Source organism: Urocampus carinirostris, chromosome 7 (assembly GCF_059441175.1).
Source record: "Urocampus carinirostris isolate Australia breed hairy pipefish chromosome 7, RoL_Ucar_1.0, whole genome shotgun sequence".
Lineage (NCBI taxonomy): Eukaryota > Metazoa > Chordata > Actinopteri > Syngnathiformes > Syngnathidae > Urocampus > Urocampus carinirostris.
The window spans coordinates 5,244,660-5,268,042 of NC_142355.1; the positions used below are offsets into that span (position 1 = coordinate 5,244,660).

General features: G+C 39.3%; 1 protein-coding gene and 1 pseudogene across 1 annotated transcript in view; one reads left to right on the plus strand and one right to left on the minus strand.

The window, feature by feature from the left end:
* Positions 1–23,383, plus strand: part of sema3ab (sema domain, immunoglobulin domain (Ig), short basic domain, secreted, (semaphorin) 3Ab) — a 58,346-nt gene that overhangs the window by 15,175 nt on the left and 19,788 nt on the right. Inside the window, exons 2-5 of the mRNA XM_088339580.1 lie at positions 12,504–12,664; positions 12,981–13,043; positions 21,621–21,740; positions 23,281–23,371. Coding sequence (XP_088195706.1) covers positions 12,504–12,664; positions 12,981–13,043; positions 21,621–21,740; positions 23,281–23,371 — 435 coding nt within the window. The remainder of the gene's footprint in view (positions 1–12,503; positions 12,665–12,980; positions 13,044–21,620; positions 21,741–23,280; positions 23,372–23,383) is intronic.
* LOC148362162 (5.8S ribosomal RNA) lies at positions 10,813–10,973 on the minus strand (annotated as a pseudogene).

Genomic DNA, 23,383 nt, shown 5'->3' on the forward strand with positions numbered 1-23,383 from the left:
GATGCATCAGTGTTCCCACATACAGCACATGCCACACGTGGGCTTTTGTCAAGATATGTTCCTTCTGTTTCACTGGAAGCACTTAGATAACACACTACCACTACCACTGCCCCCAGTCAATAAAGGAGAGGAGAAGAATGTAGGGTAAAAGAGTTTATTTTTACCGGTCTCACATGGGAATCTTGTTTCTTTGCATGAATTCTTTCCGTCGTCCCATTGCTGAGTTTGCCTTCTTTGCGACGGAAGATGCAGTAAGACTGAGTGAGTGAGCCAGAAGTTAAAGAAAGAGCAGCTGTTGAAACAACCAAAGACAGAGAAAGTGAGGAAATTATTCCTGGATGGCAGGGTTGGGTAGGGTTACTTTAACTGGATTACTTTCAATTACTTTTGGATTACTCCAATACCAAATATGCTCATAAAAGACAAAATAAACTAAATATGAATGAAATTACAAAATTTTGTGCAGGCTTGGGGAGTAACGGAATACATGGAACGGCAAAAATGATGTTGGCAAGCTGTTTGGATTGATTTTCATTTTGTTTCTGTCGCATTTGATGTTAGTTTTGCCGGAGATCAAAGCCAGTAGAGAAAGCTTCCCACGTGTTGTGAGTCATCATTGTATTCATATTTAGTTTTTTTTTTGTCTTTTATTAGCATATTTGGTATTGGAGTCATCCAAAAGTAATTGAAAGTATTCAAGTTAAAGTAACCCTACCCAACCCTGGACCTGACTAAGTCCAAACCATTCCCAAAAACCAAGACTGGAAATGGAAAATGCAAGGAACAAAGTAACAAACTAACACGAGTGTAGTAATGTAAAATAAAAGGGTGGATGAGTGAAAAACAAACATCAACTGTCATAATTAATGGGAAATCACATTGGATGTTTGTACCGGTATAAGAGACGTTGCAAATGTCAAAAGTGAAGAATTTCAGTATCTGCTTTTGAGGATGGACCCAAGTGAAGAGAAAGCTGAAACCAATGCATGGGTGCTCAAAATAAGGCTTGTATTTATTAACAAAACCAGGAAAAAAGTAATGAACGAACAAGGGGGCAAGAAAAAAAATGACAGGTTAAAATAAAAAAATCAGACCTGACCAGGGTTGGGTAGGGTTACTTTAACTGGATTACTTTCAATTACTTTTGGTTGACCCCAATACCAAATATGCTCATAAAAGACAAAAGAAACTAAATATGAATAAAATGACTAAATTTTGTGCAGGCTTGGGGAGTAACGGAACACATGGAACGGCAAAAATGATGTTGGCAAGCTGTTTGGATTGATTTTCATTTTGTTTCTGTCTCATTTTATGTTAGTTTTGCCGGAGATCAAAGCCAGGAGAGAAAGCTTACCACGTGTTGTGAGTCATCATTTTATTCATATTTAGTTTCTTTTGTCTTTTATTAGCCTATTTCATATTGGAGTAATCCAAAAGTAATTGAAAGTAATCCAGTTAAAGTAACACTACCCAACCCTGCTGGATGGCAAAAGCAGTTCAAGGGACAGGTCAAAGAAAAAAAGTTAGCCATTGGCACGAAAGCAGCTGACACCTGTTCAAAGTGACACAACATCGTTGTTTTGTGAACATTTTGAAAACATTTAAACGCACCGTTTTAAACTATGATATTACACATACAAATAAGTAATTGGATCTCCATAGGGGAAACTAGTTCCAACATGCAGAGGCCCATACCATGCGGAAAAAACATCCCTTTTTTTCCTCGATAACACAAATCCAAGTGGGCACCATACACACACTTACACCATCTCCAGGGTTGGGTAGGGTTACTTTAACTTGATTACTTTCAATTACTTTTGGATTACTCCAATACCAAATATGCTAATAAAAGACAAAAGAAACTAAATATGAATCAAATGATGACTCACAACACGTGGTAAGCTTTCTCTCCTGGCTTTGATCGCTTTGATCTCCGGCAAAACTAAGACAAAATGAAGGGTTGGGTAGGGTTACTTTAACTTGATTACTTTCAATTACTTTTGGAGTACTCCAATACCAAATATGATAATAAAATACAAAAGAAACTAAATATGAATAAAATGATGACTCACAACACGTGGTAAGCTTTCTCTCCTGGCTTTGATCTCTTTGATCTCCGGCAAAACTAACATAAAATACGACAGAAACAAAATGAAGATAAATCCAAACAGCTTGCCAACATCATTTTTGCCGTTCCATGTATTCCGTACTCCCCAAGCCTGCACAGAATTTAGTACTTTTATTCATATTTAGTTTCTTTTGTCTTTTATTAGCATATTTTGTATTGGAGTAATCCAAAAGTAATTGAAAGTAATCCAGTTAAAGTAACCCTACCCAACCCTTGTGATAAAGTTGTGGAGTGTGACATATTTGGACATGCACACAAATACAGCTCATATATCACCAGTTTTGTGAACTTCGGGGAGTACACTGACATCAAATTATATTTGTGGTATGATTTTATTGTCAATTTGTTTTCTGTTGTATATCAAATTGTATCCGAACAATGAAGTTGGAATTACGTAGTTAAGGTTTTTGTAGGTTACTGTAACCATTCTTACCCACATCAACCTCCCAAGGACTAATTATTTGGCATTACCAGACAAAGTTTTTGTCTTTCAAAATATTAATTAGATACTTATCCTATGGGCAGCACGGTGTCGCAGTGGTTAGTGCGTGTGCAGCACAGTTCTGAGGTCATTAAATCGAACCCCAGCATCATTTTTGCCGTTCCATGTATTCCGTTACTCCCCAAGCCTGCACCAAAATGAGTAATTGTATTCATATTTAGTTTCTCATGTCTTTTATTAGCATATTTGGTATTGAAGTAATCCAAAAGTAATTGAAAGTAATCCAGTTAAAGTAACCCAGCCCAACCCTGGATGTCAATCACATGGAAACTTATAGATCAGCGGTTTTAGTCTTCCTGTTTCTTTGAAAACATGCAGGTAGCAATGCAAGCATACATGAATCCAATAAAAAATCACTAATGGTTGCATTGTTTTTATCAATATATTTAAAGCCATCCCATAGAGCATTGCATACCTTAAATTAATTTAAGGCAACAAGTCTGTTATGAGGGCAGCACGGCAGCGCAGTGGTTAGCGCATGTGCGGCACAGTTCATGTCTTGGGAACCTCCTGCGTGGGTTCATATCCAGCTCCAGACTTCCTGTGCGGAGTTTGTATGTTCTCCCCGTGCTTGCGTGGGTTTCCTCCGGGCACTCCGGTTTCCTCCCACATTCCAAAAACATGTATTTCAAGTGAATTGGCCGGTCCAAATTGTCCCTAGGTGTGAATGAGCGAGTGAGTTGTCTGTCCCCGTGTGCCCTGCGATTGACTGGCAACCAGTTCAGGGTGTCCCCTGCCCACTGCCCGATGATTGCTGGGATGGGCTCCAGCACCCCCGCGACCCTACTGAGGATAAGCGGTGTAGCTAATGAGATGAGATGAGATGAGATGAGATGAGATAAGAAGTCTGTTATGAAGTCATTGTCTTACAGTCTTTTGTGTTGTGTGTTAAAAATATAAGGTGCACCGGACTATAAGGTGCATGGAATTAAAACTAAAATATGGGATAGGGTTGTACAAAAAAATAAAAAAGTACCATATTTGACTGTTGATTGAATAAATGGGAATTGAACCTGGATCACAGCAGGGAGCATGCTGGATTGTATCCACTCGAAGGTTAGGGATACACACATCACATGAAATGGCCATAGGTTCCATCGCACTATTTTTAGTCGACAGCAAATTGCTGATATTTGTATTAGGTCGGGCAGCGGAAATATTGTCAGAATTTACACCAGTCCTTGGCAGTGTTCCCTCTAAGATGCGCGCGTGCGCAATCGCGCACTGCCTGCACATTCTCAGCGCACAAGAAAATCCTAGCCAGCGCAATGTTTCCTCTAAGCTGCGTGTGTGAAGTTTTTCGAGAACCGGCTTCTTCGGCTCAGCTCACTAAAAGGAACCGGCTCTTTCGGGTCCTAAACGGCTCTTCAGATTATTTTTGCTTCTTTCATCCCTATATGACCAAATATTATGTAAAATTGTGCACAAAATGACTTAAAGGAAGGGGGGGAAATAGAACAAAAAAGAAAAAAAATACCAAAATGAAAAAGCTGAGAAAAAAGAAACACAAGGAAGAGAAAAAAGAAGGAAAAATTCAGAAGAAAAAACAGAAAAAAAGAAAAGAAAGAAACAAAGGAAAAAAAGTAACAGCTAGGAAAAAATAAACACCATTATATTTTTTTAAAAGGGATTAAAAAATGGAAAAATACAAGGAAAAGGAAGAAAAAGTTTGTGTTGCATTCAAATACTTTCCAATGATACCAAGTCAATCTTGTTGCCAACATTGTACTTCCCCCCCCCAAAAATGTGATTAAATACAGCTCTGTATCGTGCAACCGACTAAATAAGCCCCCAAAATTGTTAGTATTAAGCGACAAAAGATACCAGGAAAAAAAATCTTGTGAAATAATTGTTGTAAAAACAAACGACATTTGTAAGCAGTACAACCTTTGCAATAATACATGAGTCAATTCATTCAAAAGTGAAAAATTATTTTGCATTGCCGGAAACTCAGCAAAATGTGACGTATTGTCAAGTTTTGGACATGTTTGATAATGACTCAGTTGCCACACTTGGGATTGCCGTTGCTCACCGCTGTTTCAAGCGTTGCTCACCGACTTTGAGTGAACGCTCAGACCCGTGGAAAATTACAGGGAACATTGGTCCTTGGTACAGAAAAGGTTGGGGACCACTGCTTTACAGTTTTGCATTGCTGACTCGCAAAGTCTGTCCAAAGCACTTGAGATTCTGAACTGAATGAAGAGAACAGCATTGTGGGAATTAATTTGGTTGTCCTGAAAGCAAAAATAAACGCAAAAGTCCTCACATACTCAAAACGACATTTACAATGCTTAGTTTTAATTTTATTCTGATTTTACATCAGTTATTGTTTTTTTTTTTTATTTCTCTAACATATCTGTTTCCGAAAGTATAAGAGAGATAAGACCTAATACCTTTTCATGTGTTGTCTGTAATTTCATCAAGATATCCTTCTATCCATCTAAAGTGTTACAAATGAATTCTTGGCACAAGTACCATGTTGACTAAAATGATCGTGTAAAGTTTTTCTTCTCATTTGTGGTCACGGTGGCTTTGGAGTTAATACCCAGAATAATTTTTGCTTTATTTTTGCTCAATTTTATTTTGTTTTTGTCTGTTTTTTTTTCAAGTTTCACAAGTATTTTTGTCTTGTTTTTGTAAAACAAAAATGACATGTATGCACTTAAATTGAGAAAACATGATCTGCCAATGGAATTTTTTTTACTACTTAATTAATTTACAGGCGTAGAATGATTAAAACCAGCAGAATTATGTACAAGATTTTGATGATGTCAAATATATTTCATTATTTTTTGCAATGCAATCCTAAATTATTTTAGTCATAAAACTGTTCATTTTACCTCTGAAAAGTGACGGGTCCCGGGGACTCAATAATCACTTTCTGCATTATGTTTCGACTTATTACTGACACTGAAGAGATTACCAATTTTGTGTTGATTTTCACCTTCCCTCAACAACAAGTACCACAACAATGACATAATCTCGAAGCAACGAGATCTCGTTTGCCGAGATCGGCGTGCAGACGAAAACTCGAACCGCGAGACCAAAACCACAATGGCGGATCTGCCTGACGAAAAGTTTGGAGTGCGGTAAATATTTGTAAAAAAAAAAGTAATCGGGTAATAATGACAATTTTGTGTCAAAAAGGGTGCGTCCCAGGGACGCACGTTGATTTGAGACTATGCGTCCCCAGCAAAAATGATGCGTCTAGGACGCAGGGACGCGGGCAAACGAGAACACTGATAAAATCAAATAAGGCAATACATATACTGTACAACCTCATGAGCAGATAGATAGATAGATAGATAGATAAATAGATACTTTATTCATCCCCGTAGGGAAATTCACACTTCCAGCAGTCTACCCCGTTGTTTATTAACAGATGAACATGATGCCCTAGGGGTGCTTGTAGCGAAGTGGATGACGTCACGCCAGTCCAAAAGTTCGACATCCCTGCGGCAGATGGAAAACTTTTCTTTGTGAAAATCCAGGGATACACCACCTCGTGTTAGCAAGTCCGCCTCCTCTCCGATTCCCCCCAGCTTTCGTGTCTCTGTTTAGCGGTGTTGAAGCCGGATAGCTCCGGGTAGCTCCGGGTGGCTACACGTTAGCGTCCGGAATGCTAAACGTGAGCCACGTTTCCGCAAAACACAGCAACTGCGCTCCCTGTGCGCTTCGATGTTTTCCACAAGCACTCGATGATCTTATTTGGTCGTGAGTTCGCATTTACCATGATTACGGATGGTACCGAAGACTTATAACGCCGCTAGCCGCTTCGCTAGCTCCGGCTCTTCTTCCACGATAGGCCCCTTCATCACGCCGGCACGAGAATTCTTCAGGGTAAGGAGTTGAAATTCCTTGAATACACGCATTTTTTGTGCGCTAAAACCCATGTCCCATAGGATAGAAGTAATCCATAGTGTAGTTGTCAAAACGGGAAGAAAAAACACTGAAAACGGGATCTGCAGCTAACTGACATGCTTTTTTGTAAAGATAAAATTGAGTGATTTAGTGTGGCACACTAGACAAACTCTCACGGCACACTAGTGTGCCACAGCACAATGGTTGCAAACCACTGGTGTAGTGGGTAGGATCTGGAGCTCTCATTGCTAAAGTCTGTGCACGATTCCTGTTGCATCCATTATGTTGCAGTTATAGTAGCCTGTTGGTTAGGATTCAGTCCTCTTACTATTGCCATCTGGTTCAATCCCTGTTTCCACCATTGTTATACAATTATGGTCAGACTGATCAGTAATTGTTTAAATATGGTAACACGTTTCGAATTTTGTCTCCATAACAGGCGCACATTCAAATTTCTGGCCAATATGGGTGTTGTGAACAGAATTTATAGGTGCAGCTGTGGCGTTGAAGGGTTCTAGTTTGGGGGGCTCAGCAACGCATCTCTGCTTTTTGCAGATGATATGGTGCTGTTGACTTCTTCAAGCCCTGATCGTCAGCTCTCACCGGACAGGTTCGCAGCTAAGTGCAAGCGAGCGTGATAAAGATCTCCAAATCAGAGACCATGGTTCTCAGCAAGGAAAAGGTGGCTTGCTCTTCCCGGGTTCTTCCCAGGATGGATCATTGCAGAGTTTACCGAAAGGCAAAGTTCTTAATTTATCGGTTCTTACCCTTACTTATGGTCATGAACTGTCATGACCAATGTTCCCTGTAATTTTCCACGGGTCTGAGCGTTCACACAAAGTCGGTGAGCAACGCTTAAAACAACAGTGAGAAACCATAATCCCAAGTGTGGCAAGATAATTAATGATCAAACATGTCCAAAACTTGACAAGTTACATTTTGCTGAGTTTCCGGCAATGCAAAATTATTTTTCTCTTTTGAATGAATTGACTCATGTACTATTGCAAAGGTTGTACGGCCTACAAACGTCGTTTGTTCTTACAATTCTTTCACAAGATATCCATTTATTTTTATTTCCTGATATATTTTGTCACATAATATTAACATTTTTGGGGGCTTATTGAGTCGGTTGTAAGATACAGAACTGTACTTAATCACATTTTTTAGTGGAAGTACAATGTTGGCAACAAGATTCACTTGATATAATTGGAAATGATTTGAATGCAACACAATTTTTTTCTTCTTTTTTTCTGTGTTTTTTTTCTAGTTTTTTTTTAAATCCCTTTAAAAAAACCTCATTGTGTTTATTTTTTCCGAGCTGTTACTTTTTTCTTTTTGTTCTCTATTTACTTTTTTCCTACATTTCTTTCTTTTCTTTTTTTCTGTCTTTTTTCTAAATTTTTCCTTCTTATTTTCTCTTCCTTTTGTTTCTTTTTTTCTCAGCTTTTCACTACTTTTTTGTTCTATTTCCCCCTTCCTTTAAGTCATTTTGTGCATAATTTTACATAATATTTGGTCATGTTGGGATTAAAGAAGCAAAAACAACCTAAAGAGCCGTTTAGGACCCGAAAGAGCCGGTTACTTTTAGTGAGCCGAGCCGAAGAAGCCGGTTCTCGACAAACTCTACTAACTTTACTCAACTTCGTTCTACTTCGACTCGACTTCCAAATACCGCATTTAGGACACAACGTCAGGGAACCCGTGTATTTTTACCTTCGTGCACTGTACTGTAACTTTGATTTAAGTCGCTTCTTAATGAGTAATTTTGAGCCCTCATTTTTGTGCGCTGGCTAGATTTTCTTGTGCACTGAGAATGTGCGAGCAGTGCGCAATTGCGCACGCGCGCAGCTTAGAGGGAACACTGGTCATGACCGAAAGATCCCACTGGTTTGAGGCCCTCGGGAACGACCCAGGACACGCGGGAGAGACTACGTTTCTAAGCTGCCCTGGGAATGCCAGAGAGTACGGATGTCAGGGCTTCCCTGCTGAGGCTGCTTTCCCAGCGACCCAAATCTGGATACAACAAAGTTGATGGATGCATGGATGTATAATCTAATGATGATGAGGAATGAGTGATGTTAGCCAAACTCACTCATTATAACAATTCCTTTTACATGACAAATTGTCGGGAAGTAATAGGTGTTTCCACATCGATATTGAATTGTTTATATAACAGAATTTCTAATCCATCTTTCTCATCTTAGCCACAGTGGAGATGGAAATGGATAGGGTAGGTGTTAAGCTTAAGCTTTTTACTGGGAATGTATTTACTTGTGATGGATCACCACGTCTAAAAGAGAACAAAATCTGGAATGTACTTTTTGTTTTAGGTTTAGATGTAGATGCATGACGAATAGATTTTATTGTTAAACGCTGAATGAATGTCCAGATTTATGATTGACAAGATCGTTCTTTTGTAAACAATTCCATTTATCAGAATTTCTTGGCTTCACAACTTCAGGCATTCTTTCGAATCCTCCTGGGATTTCCGAATCAGGGAAAACATATCAGGTTCTGAGAGAGTGTTTTGTCCATACCTCAGGGCTGCGGGTTAATGCAGCCTCGGCTTTACATTTCCAATGCTGTCTAAATGTTTCTCTTCTGCTGACTGCTCAACTGTCAAAATATTAGCAAAATTGGCGCAGCAAATTCATATTTTTTATTCAATTGTCGTATCACCAAGAATTCATCCATTTCAATGATAACGTATGAAATAAAAAGACGCTTTCATGAGCTTTGAAAATGTTTTTTTACAAAGCATGCTCAGCTTTTTCTTTTTTGTCAGTATTCCATTAGATTCTGACTTACGTCTGAGTTGATGATGTCATTTATTTTCATTACACAAAGGCCCTTATAATGTGATAATTACATGCTTAATGGAATATTCATAGAACAGGGCTTTCATCGACACTTAGACATGTCGAGCTTTCCGCTGTGAAAGCAAATGTCACTTTGGCAAACCCTCCTATTATGCAGCAAAACGTGATCTGCAACCCATACTTAATGAGTCCTAATAGCCGCTGTGGTTAGCCGTAATTCTGGAAATATTGCAGTTTGAGGTGTGGAGTATATTTCTATGGTATATGTTCCCCACAGTTTTCCATTGTGAACACAGTATGTTTTCAGCTTTGCTGGTCTTGAAAGCTGACCATCTCGATGGATCTTAATGACTGGCTCCACAGTGGCTGGCATCACCTGGGCAGAATAGTTAGGTTTGGAACTGCTGCCTCAGTTTTTTCTGGCTGTGCTCCTTGGCCCAGTTTGACAAATTTAAAGGTGTCTTTGAGAAAATAAAGAGAAAAAAACCACAGCAATATGGCAAAGCTGACAGAAATTGCATTTTCAGCACCCAGTTATGTTATACTATACTGTAGCCTACAGTGGAATAACATCTTCAAAGGTGTACACTACTGGCATATACTTATAAGGAGAATAGCTTCTTTGTTAAGTGTTCATATTTGTAGAACAACCCAGACATCTCTAGGATATTAATTTTAACCAACATTTACGTTCTGGAAAAAATCTTTTGGACACATTTTCCAACTTGTGTTCGGCACGAAGGATTGTTCAAAGCTATGAATGTCCAACATCCCATTTCATTCCATTGTTTGATTTAAATTTTGATACCTGTTGCTGAGAAATTGGGAACATTTTTGACACGGTTGTTCAATATTTCCATAGGACATTGGCGATAACAACAACTAATTAACGACAAACTTCAAACATAAATGCAATATATTCCGATAGCTGCTGAACCCTAAAAAAATTAATATTTGCTACTCATTGAGGGCTGAGGGGTATTCGGGGTTATTACCATTCCGCCGTTTTCATTGCAGTTCTGTCTGTATTTCATTTTAATATCCTTTCCCAAATCCCAATTTTTTCCCAATTTGTTTCCCAATGTTTTTTAGTATATTTTCACTTTTTTTTCTTTTTTTTTTTGCAATACGTGGCCATAGTCATCAAAGATGCTATTTATTAACTATCGAGAGTCACATGATAGATGGTGTGCAGACCATTTTCAGGCATCATCATTTTGGTCAATACAGTAAGACCTCGGTTATCGCAGTTAATGGGGACCAAAACCACCCGTGATAAGTGAAAATCCGCGAAGTAGCGGCGCACCTTCAAAAAAAAAAAAAAAAAAATATATATATATATATATATATATATATATATATATATATATATATATATATATGTATATTTTTTTCTTATTTTTTTTTAGACCCGGTTTATGGGGAACAAAACCACCCGCAAAAAGTGAAAATCTGCGAAGTAGCAACGCCCCTTCAAAAAGAAAAAAAAAAAAATCTCATCTCAGCTCGTTATCTGCACAGCCCATCCCAGCCATCTCTGGGCAGTGGGCATGGGACACCCTGAACTGGTTGCCAGCCAATTGCAGCTGCAAATCACATTAGTTCTCGCACCTTGCTGCGTTCTTCATCGACGCATGAGCCGAGTGATCCACCGCTAAGATTCGTACAGCTGGGCGATTTTACGTCCGCCCGGGACGATCGGAGACAAATTCACGACAGGGCTTTTACTTGCGCCGCACCGCGGGTGCTGTTCGGTTGCTCCCGCGAGCGAGCCCCTAACCCGCGGCGCGGGTACTTTCGGGCGCAATACCCACGACACCGACACAGTTACGGGGGTCCCGCACCCGTCTACCGCCTTTCGCCCGCTGCGCGCGGACGGCCGCCTGTCTCGCGCCGCGCTACTGGGGTCGTCGGACGAACGGGCTCCCCCCAGTTACGGGGGTAGCCCGATCACGCCCGCCGCCTATTCCCGCGCCGCGCTGCGTGACGCCGCGTCCACCGAACTCGCTCCGTCGCGCGGCCCGGGAGTGACCTGAAGCCGCGAACGTCAAACCGCGAAGTAGCGAGGTCCCACTGTACATCATTTTGGTCCTCGGTTCTGTCAGTGCATTGAATAATACATACACTGTCTAATGGTGAAATAAAACATTGTGTTTATTGTTGTAAACTGATTACTCTCTAAGCAGCTTTGAAATTGAGACTGAAAATTCAACTGTAATTCAAAGGCGATTCCCCCAAGGAATGGTTTTGTAAAAAAACTGCTTCTAAAAATGTAAAACCTTTAACATTTTTGCACATCTCAAACATAGATAGATAGATAGATAGATAGATAGATAGATAGATAGATAGATAGATAGATAGATAGATAGATAGATAGATAGATAGATAGATAGATAGATAGATAGATAGATAGATAGATAGATAGATAGATAGATAGATAGATAGATAGATAGATAGATAGATAGATAGATAGATAGATAGATAGATAGATAGATAGATGGATGGATGGATGGATGGATGGATAGAGAGAGAGATAGATAGATAGATAGATAGATAGATAGATAGATAGATAGATAGATAGATAGATAGATAGATAGATAGATAGATAGATAGATAGATAGATAGATAGATAGATAGATAGATAGATAGATGGATAGAGAGAGAGATAGAAAGAGAGAGAGAAAGAGAGAGATAGATAGATAGATAGATAGATAGATAGATAGATAGATAGATAGATAGATAGATAGATAGATAGATAGATAGATAGATAGAGAGAGAGAGAGAGAGAGATTGAGAGACAGAGAAAGAGAGAGATATATAGATAGATAGATAGATAAATAGATAGATAGATAGATAGATAGATAGATAGATAGATGGATAGAGAGAGATAGATAGATAGATAGATAGATAGATAGATAGATAGATAGATAGATAGATAGATAGATAGATAGATAGATAGATAGATAGATAGATAGATAGATAGATAGATAGATAGATAGATAGATAGATAGATAGATACTTTATTCATCCCCGAAGGGAAATTCACAAACATGGAGGACAGGCAGAGACCAAGGGTCGGTATCTAAAAGCAGTAGCACAACAGATATATTACAAATTTAAGACTGAAGCAACATCTTAAAGCATTCGTCTGACAATCACTCAAAACCAATGAACACATTATCTTTGCCCGCAGACATGTTGGAGTCCAACAACCTTGTGACTTTCGAGGGTCTGCTAAACAGTTCGTCTTACCACACTCTCCTGTTGGACGAAGAGAAAGGAAGACTGGTGGTGGGAGCCAAAGACCACATTTTCTCCTTCAACCTCCTCAACATCAGCAAAGATATCGTACAGGTGAAAAAAAAACCCTTCAGGGTCACGTCTGGCTGACTTTCTGTAATCAGAGTCTAATGCACCTCTGGCTACTCCTGTTTGGTTTCAACTGGAAAATGTCTCATTAATATTACAAAAGAGACACAGTCGCACGCCATGCTAGCTATGCCGGGTGACTTGGCTGCACTGTCTTCATCTGAATGAATAATACAGTATATTGAAACAAAGTAGAGGACAAATTGCACCATGGGCCTCTCAATCTGCACATACTGTACACACAAGCATGGATGCATACGGAATAAATCATTACTTTGGTCTGTTTGGTTTGTCTTTGCAGATCCCTTGGCCAGCATCCCCCATCAGGCGAGATGAATGCAAGTGGGCTGGCAAAGATCTCTCGGTATTTTCTTTTTTTTTTTAAACTGGCATATAAATCAGGCTTGATAGTCAAACCAATGTAAATGTGGTTTGTTACTGTAGAAAACAACACATTGCCATAAATACCCACTTTGAAAAACAATGGCTGACATAACAGTGCAATGAAAAATAGTTTTACTACTTCGTTTTAGACAAAGCATCGTATAATACCATTCATATTTCTAACAATTATGAGTAAGAAGCACTGGCATACTTGTGTAACACAAGACAACTGATATAAACACATGCCTTTAATCACAGCTAAAGGTTTCCATTGTTCTTTAAAAAGACCCACCGCAGGTAAATTTTTAATCTACTTCTTAAATCTTTTGTTATCCATCCATCCATTATCTGCACCGCTTATCCTCAGTAGGGTCGCGGGAGTGCTGGAGCCCATCCCAACTATCTTCGGGCAGTGGGCAGGGGACACCCTGAACTCGTTGCCATCCAGTCGCAGGGCACACAGAGACAGACAACTCACTCGCTCATTCACACCTAGGGACAATTTGGGATGGCCAATTCACCTGAAATGCATGTTTTTGGAATGTGTGGGAGGAAATCGGAATGCTCGATGGAAACCCACGCAAGCACGGGGAGAACATGCAAACTCCGCACAGGAGGTTCGATCTCAGACCTTAGAACTGTGCCGCACACACGCCAAACACTGCCCCGCCGTGCTGCCCAATCTTTTGTTATATATGCAATAAATGTTAAGCACCAATTTTTTTTTTCTGGGAAAATGTCCAAGCGAGAAAAATAAAACCGAAAAAAAGGCTTCTGAAAGAATGCTGTTGTGTCGGATGACGTCACGTCTCGTGAGGCAAGCTGTGCGAAGCTGGCGTTCAATGAAGGGGAGTTAGTACATATCACGGCTGTTTGGTTTTCATATTGCACATGTGAAGAAAGGGACAAAATGGACTAAGCGTTTACCAACGAGACATTTTCTAAAATGTTTTTATGTCCTTCTCAGTGTTCATTTGAGCTGTGAAAAGTGATGGGTCCCGGGGACTCGCATGCTCAAAAATCTATGGGTCCCAACAGAGATCTATGGCTCCCCAAAATTTTAGTCTTATCGCGGTTGAAATTGTAAATCGGCGACAAATATATAATCTACATATTCATTCCGTTTTAATCATCACAGTTAATTGGTAATACAAAGCAGTTATCACTTCAGATTTTTCAGTTCACAAAAATATTGTACATTATACAAAATAATATTGCTGAAATATTAGTCAAATATTCATTCAGTTTTAAAATATATGAACTATCTTACCAATGTTAATTTTTATGAAAAAGATTTTGAAAAAACTTAGGTCGAGAATTTGTATTTCTTCTACACCTTGGAATCACCACTTAGGTTGGTGCCATGTGTCATGTACAGGGTTGGGTAGGGTTACTTTAACTTGATTACTTTCAATGACTTTTGGATTACTCCAATACCAAATATGCGAATAAAAGACAAAAGAAACTAAATATAAATAAAATGACTCAATTGTGTGCAGGCTTGGGGAGTAACGGAATACATGGAACGGCAAAAATGATGTTGGCAAGCTGTTTGGATTTGTTTTCTATTTCTTTCCGTCACATTTTATGTTAGTTTTGCCGGAGATCAAAGCCAGGAGAGAAAGCTTACCACATGTTGTGAGTCAGAATGTTATGCTGTTTTATATTATTTCTTGATGTTATCAGAATGATTTGTTGTAATTACTTTGGGAGTATATCACCTAGTAAAAGTTTTGCATTGTGGTAAGACCATAAGAAAAATCATGAACCTCTAGTAGTCAAGTATGACATTTCTTAAATCTCTTGTAAGCACATCAAGTTGATATGATGCTTCAGGCCATGCTTCTGCTCGAACCCGAGATCACAGTTTGGAGAACAACGCTTTTCTATGACGGAGTTGAAGGAGCATGGGTTCCTTTGAATTCTATTTTTGCCACAGTTGAATAAGAGTAGGCCTGAGGGTGTTTTTTTCCCATGTAAATAATCAAGCATAGATCGGGAATTCCAGATGAATTGAAAGAATCATGAGAAATAAAATATGTACTGATGGCAGGACTCCCCTTAAGGGTGCAAATATTTGCATGGTATTGCAATACATTGCACATTGAAAGTTGGTTATTCTTGTACCCATGTAACCGCGGTGTACCTGTCCCACCAAAGATCCACATTCACGCTGGACTGGATGATGAGGTTTTTTTTATTACAGTTTCTGCAGATGAAATGAGTCACAACATTAGCTTCTCTGCTGGCTTTGATCTCTTCGACCTCGTTGGCAGCTCTCTCTGTAGACTGCCCAAAGCATATCAAAGAGCTTTCTTTTCAATTTACATGAAATAAATTTTAGAATATCACAATACATTTTTACATCCATTTTAACAAGATACTTTTAACAAGAGATCGTAAAGTGGATTTTTAACGTTTACAATAATTTCAACATATTTTTCTTTAGTCTAAATTCCAACCAACATCATCCTTTTTAATTTATATGAGAAAAAAGAAATAAGAACAATAATGAGTATAAAAACGGATACAATTTACCTGCAGATGAAATGAGTCACAACATTAGCTTCTCTGCTGGCTTTGATCTCTTTGATCTCTATAAGGGGAATTAACATTTTAGTACAACTGAAACAAAATGAAAATAAATCCAAACAGCTTGACAACATCAATCACATTACTGTGCATGTTGAGAGATTTGTCAGCTGTGGTTATAATGTTTAAAATTAACTTTTTTTTGTGGTGCACCAAAAGATGGGTTTTACCGTTGGCAGCTCTCTCTGTAGACTGCCAACAAACCCCGCCTCCTGGTCACATGTCAAAAGCAAAAACCAAACCCTACTCCATACCAGCAGGTGGCACTATTGGACTCATCATTGCAGGACAATTACCAAAAACTATACACATATTTCAGCAGGAATTTCAATAAAACAAAAGTAATTATTACACCCGTTACACCCATAAGATACATTTGAACATTTAACCCACTTTTCTTGTTGAAATTTGATTTATCCAAAGGGTTAGCCATCGGGACATGTGCAGATGGTAAAATGATGCTATGAGATAAACATTTTGTAACAGTAGGAATTTTACAGAAAAAAAGTTGTAAGACAGTAGAACGTTTTCTGGAAAATTATATGCACAGTAAAAATAAAAAATCTGATATGATGAAATGAGAGATTATCCTGGTTGTGCCCGCCGCAAAAGCAAATCATTTTTGCTATTATGAAAGGGACAGTGTACATCATTTAGTGTCTCTTAGTGGTAAAACTTCATTTATTTGAAACAAAACTGTAATAATTTGAGTAATTAGCAAAACTACACAAAGTTTTATATAAACGTGCATTTTTTACATACTAGTGTGTCGAGAAATTTGTATTTATTTAGTATAACATGGGGGCAGCACGGCGATGCAGTGGTTAGTGCGTGTGCGGCACAGTTCTGAAGGTCATGAGATCGAACCTCCTGTGGGGAGTGTGCATGTTCTCCCCGTGCGTGCGTGGGTTTCCTACAGGCAGTCCGGTTTCCTCCCACATTACAAAGACAAGCATGTCAGATTAATTGGCCGGTCCAAATTGTCCCTAGGTGTGAATGAAGGAGTGTATTGTCTGTCTCTGTGTGCCCTGCAACTGGCTGGCAACCAGTTGAGGGTGTCCCCTGCCCACTGCCCGAAGATAACTGGGATGGGCTCTAGCACCCCCGCGACCCTACTGAGGATAAGGGGTGCAGATAATGGATGGATAGATGGATAGTATAACATGAGCCTCCCTAGAGGGAGATGGCATCATTGTCTGTCATTTTGCTGCTACGCGTAACCGAATAAACAAAAAACATCGTCAAAGGCTGGGAAAAAATATTATAAGAAAATTTGGGATTTCTCGTCACTTGGGGTCTGCGTAGTGTATATTCTTTCTTCTGCTTCTTAGCATTCGTTTTCAGTTGAACTGCACATTCTGGCGACATGTAGTGCTCAAATAATAAAAACTTTCCTTTTCATGATTTTCATTGGATCAAGAGATCACGATTCGAATCCCGGCTCCTCCGTGTTACATGTCGAAGTGTCCTTGGGTAAGACACTGAACCCCTAATACCCCCAATAAGCAGGTCAGCGCCTTACATGGCTGCACGGACGCTATTGGGAAAAATGTCAAGCAAACTGTAAAGCGCTTTGGGAAATCTTGACTTGAAAAGCGCTATATAAATGCAGATCATTTCATTTCATTTCATTGTTTTTATTTTGTAAAATAACGTTACTTAAAATGAGCAAACTCATTCTTCTTACGGGAAGGGGAATAATCATATTAATTTTAATTATGTAAATATCATAACTAAAAAATTGAAATATTTTTTAATCGATTTGGGTTTTTTTTTTTCGTTCTTAAACACTTTCCTTTAAATACAAATATTTTGTGCATTCTATAAACGTGTTATATTATTTATTTTTTTATTTACTTAAAAATAAAATTAATACTTAAGGAGGCTAAAATTGTGCACCAAGATTAAAGATTATTATATTACCTAGTTGAAATAAAATAAACTATTTTATTGCTTGATTTTTTGAAGTTTCACTTGCTGTTGGTTGCTGCAGTATTTGCCAATATATATATATATTGTTATTCTAGTAACTTGTGCTTTAATAATAATCAAATTTAAACCAATCTCAGAGGTGTGTAACTACTTCAACCATAAAAGTAACAAACTCTACAGCTCATGCTTTTGACACTAAGAGTACGTTGAACAGGTTGTGTTGAGGATTCGACCACAAATTTTATGTGTCAATACTAGAAATGATGTTAGCAAATAAAGAACAGATACTAAAGTAATGCAAAGTACTTTTTGCTTCCTTGTATTCATTTCATAAATTATTGAATGTTTTTCTACCCTGCGGCATACTCTCAGAGGTCAATCCGTCACTCATTCGACTTCCATGATGAAAGACGCTTTTCACACCGGTTTAATACTCTGTTATTATAAATCGGTTTCCTAAGTATATTGCTGTATTGAGGAAAGTGTCTAGACCAGGAGTCGTCAACTGTTGCCCGCAGGCACCAGGGTACCCCTAAAGACAGCTGTGGTGCCCACCAACCGGTTCTGAAAATAGTCACCAATGCTTGTTCATTGTGATTTTCTAGTAAAATTATTTTTAGTGGATGACTGAGTCTAGTTAACCTACTTCCAATTATCTACCTAGTAATAACATAGTAACGACATGGTAATGACATGATACATTGCTATTTAAAAATGCATATCAGACTGGGTGCCCATTGCGCTAATTAGTAACAAGAAGTAACTCTCCGTTAAAAAGCTTGGAGACCCCTGGTCCAAACCAAGGGTGGGCAAACTAATGCCCACAAGCCACATGCAGCCCATCAGGCTTTTTAAGCCGCGTGAAAATGCTAAAAATATGACGATCATATATTTATATATATACATACGTACATACATACATACATCGAACATATATATATATATATATATATATATATATATATATATATATATATATATATATATATATATATATATATATATATATATATATATATATATATACATGACAACGCGCAAATAGCTTGCTAGATGTGAGTCTACTTGCCATCTTTTAAACCATGTGTATTTTTCATTTTGCAAGAGATTTATCAAATTTCATGCAACAAAACACGTCTGACCTAGTCCAATTCCATTTGGAGTTTTTCAACGGGTACTATCAAATTTAGTGCTTAAAATATGCTTTTGTTCTTTGCTTCAATTCTGAGTGTTTCAAAATCAATTTGATGAAATGGTCTATTTATAAATAAACATAGGATGAAATTTAACATGCACATGTCTGCTTGTATATTATTAATATATTTTAGCAGAAATATTGGATAGGCCTCTTTTGACTTTATTTCCTCATGTATTGCAAATGTAGCAGATATGTAATTGTTTTAATCTTTCCCTTTCCTAAATATTTACATGTGGTGTCCATAATGTCAAAATATTCTACTTGCTGATGCCATAGTATTACTAAAATCATCCTTGCAGCTCCTCTTGTTGCGCATACAAGTATGTGAAAGTCTTGGAAGCGCCCAAATTAACTCTTCTTCTTGCATTATTGGGGGGATTTGTGTTTGAAACAATTATTTTCTTACTGTCATCATTTCAATCCTGGAATAAACACGAGCGTGATATGTCTCTCCTCACCCGAATCCCCCCGCCTAATGTTCTCCCTTACCAGGGCACCGATAATAAAAGCAAGATAAAAGCAGATAGGCGTGATGGGAAAAATTGTATATAAAGGTTCTTTAAACTCGGTTGGGCATTGTTTCCATATATATTAGAACAGGGGTGTCAAACTCATTTTAACTCGGGGGCCACACGATAGAACAAACATTCTGTCGGGGGCCGGACTAGTAGATTAAAGAGAAAGAAAAAGAGAGATAAAGAAATAAGAGAAAGAGGGAGGAAAAAGGAGAGAGGGCAGGACAAAGAAAGAAAAAGAGAGAGAGGGAGAGAGCATGAGAAACAATAGAGATAAAAAGTCATGAGAAAGGGGGAAAGAAAGGGAGAGGAAGAAAGAAATCCAAAGAGAAATAGAAAGACAGAAGGAGAGAAAAGAGAAAAGAAAGCGTGAAGGGTAGGAAGAGAGACAGAGAAAAGAGAAAAAAGGAAAAAAGAAAGTTAGAGCAAAAGACGTTAAAAAGACACAGAGAGAGAAAAAGACAGAGCAACAAAGGAAGAGAAAAAGAGAAACAGAGAGTGAAAGAGTCAGAGACAGAGAGTGGGAGAAAAGGGGTGGAGAAGAGAGAGAGAGAGAGAGAGAGAGAGAGAGAGAGAGAGAGAGAGAGAAAATGAAATACAAGTACAGTGTCTTTGTTCAAGGCACCTAACTTTGGCAACATCAAGTTGACATTTTTCTACCTGCAGCTCGTTTTTCTCTTGCGCTTCTCTGAGTGTTGTCTCGCGGGCCGGATTCAATCCCTTAGCGGGCCTGATCTGGCCCGCGGGCCGCCAGTTTGACACCTGTGTATTAGAAGAACAAACCACCTCAAGACACTTCAAACCAAGCACCCCACCCATAGACAAAACGTCCTAGTGACTTGACAAGTTTTTAAAACTGCATTGATTTAATCAATAATACTTGGGCGTAACAACTGCAATAGACAGTGGTTGAACCTATAAAGTAAAATGAACTTTACTTATGCATCATTTGTGACTTTTTTGGCTGCCTTTTTTAATATGTGATGATACTGTTGGTTTGATTTGAGGTCAAGGCCGCCTGCCAAATGCTGCAAGGAAATAAATAGGCCATATGGCTGTGCCACTGTAGATACAAACACATTCAGATCCAACAAGAAAGCAGCATTATGAATAAAATGACTTGAAAATGAAGGCTTGTCATTCATGAGACCTTGTGTCAGAGACCAGGAACAGAGACGGGACCCACTTGCGTTCGATTTACTCGGCTTTATTTAGAAGGAGGAAAGGGCTTGCACCCACGATCCGGTGATCGTCGGTCACGGGTAACAGATCGCTTGGAACGCGGAAGTTGTACTTCCGTGGCGAGCGACAGCAGTGTCGAGAGCGGGGCAAAAACAGGTCGATGGCCGGGACGGAGAAGCAGAAACGTAAACGGGTTAACAAAAGAGGTCGGTGCCGGGAATCAAATGGGAAACAGGACAGGATTGAGTCAGGACTCAAAATTGCTTGCCTAGCGTGGGGCTGAGGTTCGCAGACGAACTGACAATCGTTGACAGGAAGACGGGGGTTTAAAAAGAGGTCAGCAACCAAACAGCTTTCGAGGCCGTTGGCGTCTTAGATGCCCCGCATCAGTAATCATGACACCTTGGGTAATGCAGAGCGACATGAGAGAGGGCCTTTCTTTTTTAAACTGGTGCATAACAAAATATGTTGATGAGCAGCCTAATCAGGCATTTCACGTTAGTGGACATTAGTTGCAATGTGTGCAAATCTGTCACAAACCAGGAACGGAGACAGGACCCAGTAGCGTTCGTTTACTCGTTTTTTTTTTTTATAAGAGGGAGAGAAAAGCTTGCTTCCACAATCCAAGGATCGACGGACCAAGGGGAGCAGGAGATGCGGAAGTGACACTTCCGTGTCTATCGAGAAGGATCGAAGACGGACAGGAATTACAAGTCGTTGGCCGGGACTGTAGAGCAAGGGCGGTGTCAAGTTCGGAAACGAGGTCGGCAACAGGAGGCAGGCAGGTAACGGGCAAAACAGATTAGGTAACAGGCAGGCAGAACAGGGCAAAGTCAGGTCCGGAAACAGGCTGGCAACAAAGATCAGGCAGAGAAAAGCAGGGCAGGAACAGAGCCGGACGTAAGGGCCTACTGAGCTGGTGGCAACAGTTCGCATAACGATCTGACGGCTTCCTCTTGGAGGCCGGGGGTTTAAAAGGAGTGCATCAGCCAATCAGCTGTCCGGGCTGTTGGCGCCAATTAATCAGACGCAGGTGCTCTGAATCTGCAATCATGACAAAATCGTTTTAGTGTGCATTCGTGGAAGTGGACCAGGGAGGTAAGGAAATTTTATATATTTTTCTTTTTTTCCTTTTCAGAGAGAGTGTGCAAATTTTGTCAAAGTGTTGCAGCCATTCAACCAGACTCACCTCTATGTATGTGGAACAGGAGCATTCCACCCAGTGTGTTCCTACCTTGAGGTGGGCAGGAAATTAGAGGTACGTCTTCAATGTTTCCTTCCTTTTTCCGGGTTGGTACGGGTGCTTAAAATCTTTGAATATCCAAAAATTTTAATGTTGTGTTCACAAGGTTTAAATTTTTTTTCTGGAATTTTGGGTGAAGTGTTTGTAAATGTATCTCGGCAGGCTGACTCAATAGACCGCACATTAAACAAAGAAAAGTTAAACATGTCTTCTTAAAAAATGACTGCTCTCTGGTGCCAATGCATTTCTTCTTCCCTCGTGATTAACGGCAGCTAGCAAACATTTGTGTGGCAGTATCATGTGAAGTGGCATCGCCCCCTATGGGTCGTGCCCAAGAGAACCGATGCATTAGACCAAGATACTGTTTTAATGAACGATGGCTATAAAACAAGAGAAAACAAAAAAAAAAGACTCCCAGAGGTTTGTCTAAATGTTCGGCTACTTTTATAAGGAATGAGACTAAATAGGTTGCTTTACATAATTAAAAAACACTGCTTACCCACTGGCAGACTTTATTCCATTTTTAGGTTTTTTCATTTAATCATATTTTTAAAAAAAATCAGCAAAATAATACTTCAAATAACACAAAAGAAGTTTTCTGATAGGGCAGACGACCAATAATTTTCATTATTGTCAAAGACCAAAAACGGACACAGGACCCAATTGCGCTGGTTTTCTCAGTTTTTATTAATAAAGAGGGAGAGTAGGGCTTGCTTCCTCGATCCGATGGCTCACAGACAAGAGGAGCGGGCGGTGCTGAAGTTAGCATATCCGTGTCTAGCGAGGAGGATCGGAGACAGGCGGGACATAGCAAGTCATCGGCCGGGACTGGAGACCAAAGGCGGTGTCGAGTTTGTAAACAAGGTCGGTAACAAGAGGCAGGCAGGTAACGGGGCAAAACAGGTTAGGTAACAGGCAGGCAGAACGGGGCAAAGTCAGGTCCGGAAAAAGGTTGGCAACGAAGGTCAGGCAGAGAAAAGCAGGGCAGGAACAGAGTCGGACGAAAAGGCTTGCTGAGCTAGGGGGAAAAGTTCGCATAACGATCTGACGGCTTCCACTTGGAAGCCGGGGGTTTAAAAAGAGAGCATCAGCCAATCAGCTGTCGAGGCTGTTGGTGCCAATTAAGCAGACGCAGGTGCGTTCAATCGGCAATCATGACAATTAATAATTATATTTCTTAAAAGGAGGAAGATAATCTGCCATCTGTCATATCAGATAATTTTTAATTATAATGAGATTCATTTTTGTTTTCCTAGAAATCTGTTATTGTTATGTTTTAACCTGTTGTCCTATAAGAATTGTCAATTTAGATAGAGTTTTTCTCATTTTACTTACTTAATCTTGATTAAAATGAATATACTTTTTTGCGAATGGGTTAAGATGTATTTGTATTTTTCTTCTATTTTGCAGCGTAGAAGGTAGTGACAATATCTTGCAACCTAAATTCAGTTGTGCATGCCTTGGTCACACTTAGGACTGATTTCCTCAGGTAATATCAGGCCATCCCTATCCGAAAAGCTAATATTCCAGCAAAATGTGTGTTTCCTTGACTCAGGACAGCATTTTCCGACTCCTTCCTCACACTGAAAACGGCAGAGGAAAAAGTCCCTACGATCCGAGGCTTTTAACTGCATCTATGCTTATTGGTGAGTCCCAAA